Source organism: Agelaius tricolor, unplaced genomic scaffold (assembly GCF_023055355.1).
Source record: "Agelaius tricolor isolate 1412-34295 unplaced genomic scaffold, bAgeTri1.0.p SCAF_23, whole genome shotgun sequence".
In the NCBI taxonomy this organism is placed as follows: domain Eukaryota; kingdom Metazoa; phylum Chordata; class Aves; order Passeriformes; family Icteridae; genus Agelaius; species Agelaius tricolor.
The window spans coordinates 9,009,174-9,021,951 of NW_027269283.1; the positions used below are offsets into that span (position 1 = coordinate 9,009,174).

At 50.9% G+C, this 12,778-nt stretch overlaps 1 protein-coding gene across 2 annotated transcripts in view; it reads left to right on the forward strand.

Moving 5' to 3' along the window:
• Positions 1–12,778, forward strand: part of LAMA5 (laminin subunit alpha 5) — an 88,363-nt gene that overhangs the window by 39,403 nt on the left and 36,182 nt on the right. For both annotated transcript variants that reach the window (XM_071447108.1, XM_071447109.1), the window contains exons 4-15: positions 494–612; positions 1,386–1,556; positions 1,980–2,077; positions 6,807–6,922; positions 8,211–8,329; positions 9,120–9,210; positions 9,350–9,484; positions 9,900–9,962; positions 11,128–11,268; positions 11,617–11,754; positions 11,982–12,116; positions 12,581–12,715. In XM_071447108.1, coding sequence (XP_071303209.1) covers positions 494–612; positions 1,386–1,556; positions 1,980–2,077; positions 6,807–6,922; positions 8,211–8,329; positions 9,120–9,210; positions 9,350–9,484; positions 9,900–9,962; positions 11,128–11,268; positions 11,617–11,754; positions 11,982–12,116; positions 12,581–12,715 — 1,461 coding nt within the window. The remainder of the gene's footprint in view (positions 1–493; positions 613–1,385; positions 1,557–1,979; positions 2,078–6,806; positions 6,923–8,210; positions 8,330–9,119; positions 9,211–9,349; positions 9,485–9,899; positions 9,963–11,127; positions 11,269–11,616; positions 11,755–11,981; positions 12,117–12,580; positions 12,716–12,778) is intronic.

A 12,778-nucleotide genomic window follows, 5' to 3' on the forward strand; every position in this document is an offset into this window, starting at 1 on the left:
GCCTTCAGGACTGACCCAGGAGGTTTAGGATCCACATGAAATGATGGTGCAGCTCCTACACCAGGAGCAGAGCCCTGGCAGCAAAGAGCCTTTCTGCAGTTCAGTGGAAGCAGTGTAGCAAATCCACTGCCAGCAAGGCAGCAGATTGAGACCAGAGTGAGATCTCAGGCTGGTTAAACCATGAGCTTAGTGCCAGAATTGAGGGGTGGGTTTCTCTGCAGGTGGTGGCAGTAGGTGCAGTGGCTGTTCTGACCTTCCTCATTTACTGCAGGGAGGTGATTTGGGGAGGTTCCTGCTTGTTACTGTCAGTGACACCCTCCCTAAGTGGAGGACATGGAGCCATGACAGAGTTAATGACACAAAGCAATCTCTGTTGGTAAATGCTTAACAGAGATTGTACACCCATCTCTCCTGTGCTCAGTGTGGGAAAATCCATAGAGGGCTGGGAATTGTCCCTTTTCTCTTACTGCTCTCACCTCTGGTTGATGAACAGCTTCCAAGAGGGACTGCATTGAGAAGTTTGGCCAGCACACTGTGGACCGCATCACCAGGGATGACCACGCCATCTGCACCACGGAGTACTCCAGGATTGTGCCTTTGGAGAATGGGGAGGTGAGCCTGGAAATGAGCCTGTTTCCATCCCTGGAGTGTCCAGGGTCACCCAGGGGCTGTTGGTGCTCCTGTTAATGGGCTCCCTCTCCATTTTTGGATACCACTTGTAAGTATTCAGTTCAACCAAATGAGATTGACAGAGAGCTGATCCAGTCATCTGGGGAGAGATTGGTTGTAGGGATGTGCTCCTTGTTGATGGAGTGACAAAACTATCTGGTGACAGAACTATCTAAGCCCAGAAGTTTCTTTTTTCAATTAGCAAAAAAGACACCTTATAGGACTTGGGGGACTTCACCTCAAACTTAAGGGTAGCTAATGGGACAGAAGCCAAAAAGTCTCGCCTGAGCAATTGACTAGAAAAAGAAAAGAACAAAGTAACTAATGGCTTTTGTGAGGTGTTTTACTAGGAGCAAGAACCTCTTGCACCTGGTTCAGCTTTTCTCTGTAAAGAGTTTTGTTATTTTGCGTTTTATTAAAACTTTTTTGTTTCCAACACTACCACAAAAGCCATCCTGCTGATTTCATGCTTTCTAAGGTAGCTAAGCTATCTTGGGTGTGAAATAGATCTCCAAGAGCTTATGAGACCTGGCTCAAGGACACCCCTATTGCAATTGGTTTCCTCCCGCCCCACAGGGTTACACAGATTTGTTCTCACATGTTCACAGAATGGTGTGGGGTGGAACCACACGGTTCCAACTCGCTGCCACGAGCAGATACAGCTTCCTCTAGAGCAGTGGAAGTCGAACCTGGCCTTTTCCCTCCTCCATGCACAGATTGTTGTCTCTCTGGTGAACGGGCGCCCAGGAGCCATGAACTTCTCCTACTCCCCTCTGCTGCGGAACTTCACCAAAGCCACCAACATCCGCCTGCGCTTCCTGCAGACCAACACTCTGCTGGGCCACCTGATGGGCAAAGCTCTGAGGGACCCCACGGTCACCAGGAGGGTAAGGCAGGCCTTGGCACCTCGTGCTGCTGAGGTGGAGCTGTTGGAGGGCTGTGCAAGCCGCCTCTGGGAGGGGTCACCCTGTGGGGATTTTCTCTCTTGCACCCCCTAAAGCTGAAGGCATCTGCAGCAGATGCTGCTGTGGCTGGAGCTGGAGAAGACACCAACAAGGTGGAACTGGGAAACATCTCTTGGTGTCACATGTGGCTTTCTGACTGTACTGGAAGCCCCCAGTCACAGCTGGTGGGCTCTGTTGGAGGTGGTGGATCTTACCACAGGCAGATACTGCAGCCTGCAATGTCACTGTAAGGGAAATATCCCAGCACATCATTTTACTGGGCAAAGTCCTGCTGAATCTCGAGTAGAATGGTTATGAATCTGGTTTGTAAAAATAGTAATGGCCAACTTTTCTTGTGCTTTGCAGTACTACTACAGCATCAAGGATATCAGCATTGGAGGGCGCTGCGTGTGCCACGGCCACGCCGACGTCTGCGATGCCAAAGACCCCAACGACCCTTACAGGTACAAATCCCAGAAGCATTTGAAAAGGAAAGCATTTGAACTGCTATTCCAAGAATGAAAGATGATACCAGTGTTAGTTGTGTCCTGTTCTGAGCTTGTAATGGTGCCATCACTGCTGCTCATGGCTCTGCCTCAAAAAAGAAGCAGAAACGGCTCCAGACAAAGTAGCAAAAATCACAATTTTTGTCAGACTATTTTTCAGTCAGATCAGCTCCCTGGTTGAGTTTCCCTGTCCTCAGCTTTGCCATCCCACTGGAGCAGAGGATACTGAAGGAGGGATACTGATGTAGAACAGGGAGGTTTCCCATCAAAGTCTGGGATCATTTCTGAACTTGTGCAGAGGACTCTCCTGCTTCCCTTGTGGCTTCTTAAGCACTGGGGCAGTGCTCTCATAAATAGATGGTTTTCCATGAAACCAGAGACTGCTTCCCATTTCTGCTCATAAGAACCATAGATTGGTTATGTACATATCTGAACAACTCTTGCAAAAGAACAAGAATGTGTAAAGAAGTTTCATTTTGGCTAATGGAACTTCCCATCTGCCTTGGCAACTTGGAATGCCAAAGAGCTGCTTCAGACCATGGAAGTGTTGTTTTTAGCCATCTGTTTGCAGCTTGAATGTTGCCTTTATGAAAGGGGTGGGTAGATTCAGCTGGATGAGGGGAGCTTGTATTTCTTTCTCATCAGGATCATGTAGAACTTTTGGATCATCTAAAATAAAATTCCAGTGAGTCCCAGCCAAGGTTAAAGCTGTTAAGTATTAAAACAAAGAGGTATTGGTAAGCAAGCCTGCCTGAGTGTGCCAAACTCTCTGACAAAAGGAAGTTCATAAATATTTGAATGTACAGTTCTTGTTTTTTAGACATTGGTGTTGCTGGATGCAAAGTGCACCTGTGTGCTGGGGCAAAAGGCTTCATGGGGACAATGATTCTTTAACATGGGAATGCCAGGACCTTTCTTGGGTGTATCAGTGGCTTGGGGCTCTCCAAGAAGGGGAGTGAAGGTCGAACAAGGAGGGCTATGTTGGATATCCTTGTTCAGTGCCACTTCTGCTTGCAACCTTCTCTGTCTCCCAAAATTCCTCTCCTCCCCTCTCATTTGGATGCATTTGGCATCTTCACTCTTGGCCCCAGCCTGCTGTCTGATGTTGCAGCACATGTTGGTAAGCAGCTGTTGCATTTCACCCAGAGCAGATCATGCTGGCCTGAGGGAGGAAACATTTCCTACTTGTGTGCTTTGTACAGTCAGAACACAACAGCTGTAAGTCCTTTGGGATACAGCAGGAAAAAGTGCTGGATAAATAGATCTTCTCATGGCATTGCTGTACCCTTTAGCAAGCCCAGGAGCACAGGCAAGTCAGCAGAAATGTGATACTTTCAGTTGGGAAAATGAGTAATTGATGAAATGCTGCCGTTTCCAGGCTGTGGGAGCAGCTGTGTCCAGCCCTCCCATGGGAGTGGGCACTGCTGGTTGGGATCCCAGCCCTCCTGCCCTGACACAGCACAGAGCCAGCTTGGGGGTGCCTGTAATGCCACATCAGCTGGGGCTCAGACACACTGACCCCTTGAGACACAGGCCCAGCTACCAGGAGCTCATCCTGTCTTCAGCAGTCTGTGGTGTGTGCCCTCTGCACATGTCCTGCCTCTGCAGAGTCTGATGTGTGACAGCAGCTGGACAAGGAAATGCAGATAAAGGGATGTGGATTGGCCTGGCCCTATTAAAAATCCCACAGTCTCAGCCTGGGGGAGGTCTCTGCTGTTCATTTTAACTTCTCTCTTCTGCACATCCCCACGTTTCACATCCCTGCTCAGAAAGGCAGGATGAGCACTTTGATGGAGGTGAGGTGAGCTAGAAATCTTGGCAAAGACTTCAGGACATGATGAAGCACGTCCATGAGCTGACTTCCTGGCCATCAGCGATAACATTCGTGCAACTTTGGAAAGTTTGTGTGGAGTGCCAAGCCACAGAGGCTGCACATCCAGCTGTGTTGAGCTGGTAGCACACGTGAGCCCTGTTTGCAGGGGTCTGTGGACAGGTACAGCCTCCTCAAGGCTCTCTGCACTTCTCACAGCTTTCTCTCTTTGCCCTGTGCTGGAATGGGCTGAGTGAAGCAGAGGGAAGGAATTGTTCTCCTGCTTAAAGGTGAACACCAGCAGGATGAGGCACAACCCTCTCTCCTGGCAAACCCTTGGAGCAGTGAGATCAGAATCATCAGGAACCTGCCTTGGAGAACCCAGACAGGAGGTGTGTGCTAGCAGAATGAGTGAGCTCAGGAGAACTCTACGAGGGTTCTGCATCTGCCTGGTAAGAGCAGCTGTTCTGTGGCTTCACTGCCCTGTCACAGATGCCACAAGCAGGAGAGGAGACAGCCAGGCTCCTTCTGTGCCTGGTGCTGAAGGTAACCACCAAGGCAGCATCAGCCTGGCTGGTCAGAAGCACATCCACAGATGAAAGATGCTTTCCCACTGCTGCATCCTGAACTCCAGCTTCCCCTTCCCCATTTGGAAGGCAAAGCACCATGTGTGCCAGCAGATTTGTGCCATCCATCAGTCTCTTTTTGCAGATGTTTTTTTCTCAGTACAGTCAGAAACAGAGGAAGGAGCTTTTTTTTTTCATTGATTGTGCTCCTCAGATGTCCCAGCCAAATCCTGATGCTGTGGTGTTTGTGTGCTACTCTCAGTTCTGCCACAGCTGCTCACTGGAAACTGTTTAGTCTCTGCTGTTGAGCATCAATTCCAGCGGGAGGACTGCGGTTTCATTTCTTACAGAGGATGACCAGGAAATATGTGCTGTGTGGACACAGCCTCTCCCTCTTCTCCCTTGTATATACTCAGTCAATTAAACATGTAAATATTGTGGTTTATGCACATTTGTCTGTAATTCATTAGCAGCACACACTCAGCACAAGGTGCAGTGAAGCTGTAATAGCTGAGCTGAGAGGTCATTGCTAACTCTGGACAGCAGAGACTAAATAAATACCTCCTTCTCCCTCTGAAATGATCAACTTTACTCATGCAGTGCCATCTCCTTGCATTCTGGGAACTGAACCAGTTCTTTTCAAACATCTTGAGCCTTAAGGAGCCCGGGGTGTGTGGCTGGAGCCACGTCCTCCAGTCAGGGAGATTAACACTGCTCAGCAGGTTTAGAGTTCCCTGACTCAGTGACCATCTTTCTCCACACGCATGTATATGGATCTGAATCTTGCTCTCCAGCTGCTGCTGTGGAAAAAACAATAAAATTTTGTTTCCTTGAAAGTGCTGAGTGGTGGTCAGCCAGGTGAGAGGTCTGTGGGTGGTTGCATTCCAGGGACACGGCCAAGTTTTGCCTCTCACTGAGACTCCCCCTTGGGTCTGCAAAACACTTGAAGAACAAAGTTCCTGGTGGATGTTTCAGGGCTGTTTTCTGCCACTTAAGCTCCAGCCAGGGGTTCAATTTCATGCCTGGACTCTGCCAGCTACAGCCCAGCCTGTGAATGTGGGCAGGGATGGGGCATGGTGAGTGCTGGAGAACTGACTGCAGCCAAGTGTCCCATGGCATCTGCAAGGGAAGGGCTGGGAGCAGCACTGGCACCTTCTGCCTCTCAACCCCTCTGCCTGAAGGAAATATGTGAGTTCCCCCAAACTTTCAGATCATCCCATTATTTTCATTAACACGAGGTCACTTGTGCTGCTGCCTCTATCTGGCAATTCACTGTACATAGACTTGCAGGTCCCACGTCTTAAAATTACATGTAGGTGGAAGCTGTGGCACTCAGCTCGCTGCAGAGTGTCTGCACTCCTACATTTCACCCTGAATGACTGCTCCTTTTGTTTCTAACGTTTTAAAAGAATTACATTTATTTTTAAACACACTGCTTTTGAATGGAAAAGCATTGGAGGAGGGAGAGATGGGAGTGGCAGACTGGCCCTGAGGGGAAATGAGTAATTGCACAGATAAAAGCTGGAACATGCTGTATTAACCATAAGTCTAACACAACAGAAAGCATTTGTGTTGGATGGGAATGGCCCTGTGCTAAGTGGAGGCTTTGGGGCTGATGTCACTGACGTTAATGAATCACCCTGGTGGTGGGGCAGGAGCGAGATCCATCGGGTGCCTGTGGAGATTCCTTTACCCAGCACAGCCCTGCCTGGAAAGCAGGAATGCAGTGCACAGGGAGCGTGGGGCCAGCATCTACTGAAATTCTTAATTCAAACTTCATGCCCTTCTCCCTGCAGCACAGGTGTGCCTGGAGGAGCAGACAGCACCTGTGTGGCCCCATCCCTCTCCAAGCTCTGGGCTATCATTTTTTCTTTTCATGCTGCCCCTGCACAGTGATGGGGACATCTCTGTGTCCCTGCACCATGCTGCACTCCCTCAAATAATCAGCTTCAGCTCGGTTGCTACCACTGCCACCTCCAACCATTTCACCTTTTATTCTCTGCAGAGCTGGCTAGGCAGCGGCAGATTTTTCTCTTATCCTTGTCTCCATGTGAAGAAAAAGAATGATGGTGGAGGAGAAGAAAAGGAGAGAATGCAGCTGGAATAGCAAAGTTTGGCTCAGAAAAAACAAATCAAATTAATAAGTTGGGAAAAAAAGCCTTAGAAGCCCCTTTTCCAGAATATTGGGATTAGCAAATACCACTTGTTCGTGTACCAGATCAGTGACAGCGATGCACAACAGGGTCACACAGCAGCTCCACATCCCTGTCATCATCCCAACCTTATCTGTGCCCTGTTCCTGTCCCTGCAGGCTGCAGTGTGACTGCCAGCACAACACCTGTGGTGGCTCCTGTGACCGCTGCTGCCCTGGCTACAACCAGTTCCCCTGGAAGCCTGCCACCGCCGACAGCGCCAACGAGTGCCAGCGTGAGTGGGGCTGGGGTCAGCCTGAGGCACCCCTGACGAGGGCAGAGATGAGGGAATCTGACTCTGTGTTCTTAGAAGGCTAATTTATTATTTTATGATATTATATTGTGTTAAAGAATGCTATACTAAAACCATACTAAAGAACAGAGAAAGGATGCGGACAGAAGGTTAACAAGAATGATCATGGAAACTCATGACTCTCCCTTCCAGAGTCCCAACACAGCTGGCTGTGATTGGTCATTAAGTAAAAACAATTCACATGAAACCAATCAAACAACCACCTGTTGGATAAACAATCCCCAGACCACATGCCAAAGCAGCAAAACGCAGGAGAAGCAATCAGATAATTATTGTTTCCATTTTTTCTCTGAGGCTTCTCAGCTTCCCAGGAGAAGAAATCCTGGCAAAGGGAATTTTAGGAACATATGATGGTGACAGGGCTGGGCTCTCCCTTCCTGCCAGGCCCTGCCCTGTGCCCTGCTGCAGAGCAGCTGCTCTCTGCACTGCTGGGGCGGTGCTGAGTGGGACTGGGTGAGCTGGGGGCAGTGACACAGCGGGGAGGACCCTGCACAGCAGGTGTTGGTGCTCAGGTGAGGCTCACACAGGGAGATCTCCAGGGTCCGTGTGGGAATTTGGCTCTGCTTGCCTTCCAGTTCCTCCAGTGTGTCCAAGGTTTGTGCAGGCGAGTCTCATTGCTCAATTCTGTCTGCAAGATGAATTAGGTTTGGGTGTGTTTACATACAGGACATCTTTATTTGTTCAGAAAAACCTTTGGTCAGTGCCGACAGTGGAATTTCTGCAGCACTGGGAGCACAGAGCTGCACCACACGGTGTCTTAGAAACACAGGGTGGCAAAGGATCTTAAATCCTGGGAGTTTCTAAAGCCCCCTCACCTGGTGCTGGGTTTTACAGCTCACCTCTATCCAGGGTGGGATAAAAGAGGCAAGAATGTTGCTCTATAAACCAGGCTAGTCAAGGCCCCGCAGTGTGGTGATTTTTCTTTCTCGTCCATACATGCCTGCACATGCTTTACTTGTGATTTTGTGCCCGCTGCACTCTCCTGGTTGCAGACCAGACTTTGTGAAGGAGTTGCTGCTTCTGTGCTTTTGAACTGAAAGAGTTCAGAGAGCTTGGGAGTTCCTGTAATCCCCCAGATGCATTCAGGCATCTTTCCTCATGGAAAACCAACCCATCAAACCCAGGAGGGAGAGGTGACACCTTGAGATGCAGCTGCTGACTGAAGGAAGGACCTCTGAGGTGCTTTAGCTCCCTTCTCTTTGTGTTCCAGCCTGCAATTGCAATGGCCATGCCTATGACTGCTACTACGACCCGGAGGTGGAGCGACACAAAGCCAGCAGGAGCCGTGAGGACAAGTTTGAAGGGGGAGGTGTTTGTATTGACTGCCAGGTAGGCCTGAAGAGCTTCCCTTCTCTGGAAAAGGCTTTTGCAAATGTTTGTGTTTGTTTCTGCTGTCAGCCTGGAGTTCAGCCTCCTGGGACCTCTCCACCAAGCCCCTCTGTTATCTAAATTAGGTCTCTGCCTGGAAATTTAGTCTCTTTGCCATGGATTAAAGGAGTGTGCACCAGTAATGAGAACAGAATTTGGGTTTCTAGGTGTTCTCTGGTAGTACCACTGCCTCCTAAAACTTTAGTTTGCTGAGACACCAGAATTGGGAGGCACAGGTTGCTACCCAGCACATTGTGTAATCCCTACCTAGTTCACAATGCTCTGGCATCTCCCTGGATGTCTCTCTGCTCACCAAAATGCCAGTCTTCAGTCTTTGTGAAAGTGGGAAAGTAGCTCTTCCCATCCCAAGGTGACGGTGACAGTGATATGGTTAATTCATGTACTGGCATGAAACTTCTGGCTGTGCTTCCTTGCTGGAAGGAAACAACAGGTTGCTCCCATCCTTTGAGCACAAAATGGTCAGGACATTTTACCATCTGAAAGAAGTGAAGTGGGCTCAAGGTCAGGTATGAACCTGAAACTCACCCTGTGTTTATGGGAGGATGCAGTTGGCAAGAAGTTCTTTGTTCCCAAGTCGGTGTATGTGGAATTTTGAGCAGATTTAGGTCATCGGTGTGCTGCTGCTCCTGACCTGCTTCCTCTGTAACCTGGAGCTGTTAGTAAATCTGGCAGATGAGTGTGAATCCTGCAGGCAGAGGAACTGATGCCTCTCTAACCCACTGTCTTTCAGCACCACACCACTGGCATTAATTGTGAGAGGTGCATCCCTGGCTACTATCGATCCCCCGACCACCCCATCGACTCTCCTTACGTTTGCTACCGTGAGTGCCACCTGCTCTGCAGCCACCTCCGGCTGGCTTGGGTGACACTGGGCAGGGCGCTCTGGAGGGTTGGGCTGGGAGCTTTTCCTGCTGTAGGCAGCGTGAGGCCTCGCTCAGTGACTCTTGTCCCTCTCTGCAGGCTGCGACTGTGAGTCTGACTTCACCGACGGCACCTGCGAGGACCTGACCGGGCGCTGCTACTGCAAACCCAACTACACCGGGGAGCACTGCCACGCCTGTGCCGAGGGCTACCTCAACTTCCCCCACTGCTACCGTGAGTGCGGGGCACAGCTGGGAGCACGCACACCCAGCAGCTCTGGGAAGGGCCAGCAGCTCCAGTTCTGGCTCTTGGGATGCGCTTTCCCCGTGCCACGTGGCACTCCTGTCCCACGAGGAGTTATTTCAGGTCCACATTTGGCTTGGGTGGGAGCAGCACCAGAGCTGAGTTGCTCTGAACAGAGTCAACAGCAGCTTCACATTTGGCTGGAGTTTCAGCTCCCACTTTCTTATGAAAGACAGGCTAAAAAGGGCTGTAATGGTTTGTTGTTTAGTGGGACATCTGTGCTTTGTTCCATGTTCCACATTTTTATTCAGCCTGTTCAGCTTTGGGACTGTCAAGTCCATGACGTTCCATCAGGATTTCTCTGAGTGTGTGTACTGACCTCTGCAATGTGTCTTTTTCTGCACAGCCATTCCAGCTTTCTCTCACAACAGTACTGGAGAACAAGTGCTTCCTGCAGGACAGATAATAAGTAAGCAGTGCAATTTTCCTTGATGCTTTGGCAATGCTGTCATTTCTGTTATACCTCCCATCCAATGCAAGATCAGGTCTTCAGCTACTGGACATGTACATTGTATGGGACAGCCCTGAGTGGTTTTAAGAGAGTACAACCAGCAGCTGAGTCAGGGGGAAAGGAGGTTTTATGATTCCCTTTTTACAGATGTGGAAGCTCTAGGCTAGAGTGACAGTGGGATTTTTTTCTGGGGTCCAGGCCATGTGGGGATGTCCACTCTGCCCTCCCTGTGAGGAGCCTCTCCTAAAGGTCGTGGAGGGACTGTGGCTGAGCTGGGAGCTCTGCTGTGGGCACCTCTGAAGGGCTGTGCACAGGCAGCCACTCGCTCTGTGTCGCTTCCTCTGTTGTTTAGAAAGCTCATCCATGCTCTGATCCCTACTCCCCACACCTCCCTCCTCTCTCATGCTCACTCCTCTCAGTTCATCTACTCCCTTGTGCTTTATTCTGCCTCTTTTCCCACCGAATCCTCCTCTGTCTCATGCTCCCCAGCACACTCCAGATAACCTTCTCCTTCCTTCTGATATTTTGAAGTCTGTATCTTCCAGACAGGTTTTTTCTTTCCTGAGCTGGAATTTCTCACTTCCCTTCTCATTTCCTCACCTCCCCCTCCCTCTGGTTTTTGGATGATGTTTGTCCTTGCCTCTCCCAGCCCAGCACCCCACACCACTGCTGCTGGTGACAGCAGGGCTGGCTCAGAGCCTTGGCACTGCCTGCCTGGCACACCCTGCCCTGGAAGTGGGAAGGTCTCGGGTGCAGCTGGGCATGGAGTGACCAGAGAGAAAGCCTGATTAGCCCAAGGATGTGGTTATTCCCACACAGCACTGACTCAGCTCTGCCTGGGCTTGTGGAAGCAGCATTTGCCTGCCCTGTGTGCTGCCCACCCTGCACTCCACAGCAGTGTGGTGCTGAGCCCTACCAGCCACCCCGGGAGCCAGGCGTGGGTGGTTAAAACATTCTTATCTGATAGGAAGGGTATGGAGGCAAATGCCTGAGCATTTGAGCTGCCTCAGGGCAGCTCCTGCCGTGTCCTTGTGGGACCCCAGAGCTGGGCTGACAGAGCTGGGCTGACAGAGCTGGGCTGACAGCCGTGTGTGTGTGCTGTCTGTCGTGTGTCCCCATGCAGACTGCGACTGCTACGCGGGAGGGACAGAAGGCAACGCCTGTCGGAAGGACCCCCGGGTGGGGCTGTGTGTGTGCAAACCCAACTTCCAGGGCACGCACTGTGACCAGTGTGCCCCAGGCCACTACGGGCCCGGCTGCCAGCGTGAGTACCCGGCCAGCAGCGTCCCCAGGCTCGCCCTGCTGGGCTTCTCCTTGTTCTCCACCCGTGCTGGGGAGGAGGAATTCCACAGCTCTACTTCCAAGTGATAAATTCCCATGACTTCTGCACTTTTGCTGTTGTTTTCCACCCAGCCCTGACCCTCCAGCATCCTCCCGGGCTGTGGGGGACTCTGGAGGAATTCGCTATGGGCCAGGCATGCTCGCTATCAGCTCTGTTCCCCATGCTTTCTCCAGCAACTGCTCTTCTACCCCAGATGCTCTGGTTCCTTTCCTGGGAAGGCTAAAGACAAAAAACCCCTGCTGATTTACTGATGGCCTCGTTGCTTTGCAGCCTGCCAGTGCTCTGGCCCTGGTCAGTACGATGGCACCTGTGACAGTGACACAGGGCAGTGTCTGTGCCGGACAGGCTTTGAAGGGCACTCGTGTGACCAGTGTGCTCCAGGCTACTTCAACTACCCTCTGTGCCAGTGTGAGTACCTGTCCTGCATGGGCCTGGGTGGGGACACAACCAGAATCCTCTGGCAGGGGACTGAAGGGCTGGAAAGTGGTTTTGGAAATTATGTGCCGTGGGCAGAGACTGATGGTGTGAACGCTTAGAGCAGCACCTGATGCCTCTCTGAGAACCCCAGGAAAAAGGCATTTTGCCATGAGCTCTGCCCTGTGCTCCCAGCTCAGGGGGTGTTCTGTGTGTTGCAGTGTGTGGCTGCAGTGCTGTGGGGACGCTGCCAGGAGGCTGTGACTCTGCTGGGAATTGTTTCTGCAGAGCTGAGTTTGCAGGGCCACGCTGTGAGCAGTGCAGCCCTGGGTACCACTCCTACCCCCACTGCTATGGTAAGCACCTGAACCTTCAGCTCCTGCTGCTCTAAAGAGCATAGCTGTTCTTGAAAGACTTTGGTGTTTCTCAGTATCAAATCCATGTGGTTTGCACTGTGAATTTGGCAGGCTTGTTTTGGGAGTCATGGATCATAGCGAAGCCTGGAAGACAAAGCAGTTTTTATCAGTCATATTTCCTCATCACAACCCTGCTGTGACCTGTTGTCTCAGTTTATGCCCTTTTTGTGTGTGTCATTTTAGTGTATTAACCTACTAAACTGCTGGGGAACACTGAATGGGCTGTAAAGACCCCTCAGTGCATTTTCCTGGCATGGTTATGAAAACACTGCACCATTTGCCAAGGGATTAAGAAATTAATATTTCTGATGGAAGTGGCTGATTCCTGGGGGGGCTGAATGATGGTTCAGACCAGCAGTGCTTGGCCACAGATCACAGGCATGATCAGAGTCCTGCTCTTACAGCTTGCTCCTGCGATCCCCGGGGTGCAGTGGACAACACCTGCAGCCCAGCGGGGCAGTGCCGATGCCACGGGAACTTTGCAGGACACACCTGCAACCAGTGTGCCCTGGGCTTCTATGGATTCCCCAGCTGCACACGTGAGTAACTCCTTACTGCTCTCTGCAGCCACTGGGAGGAGGGAGTAGCCAGAGCGAGGTCAG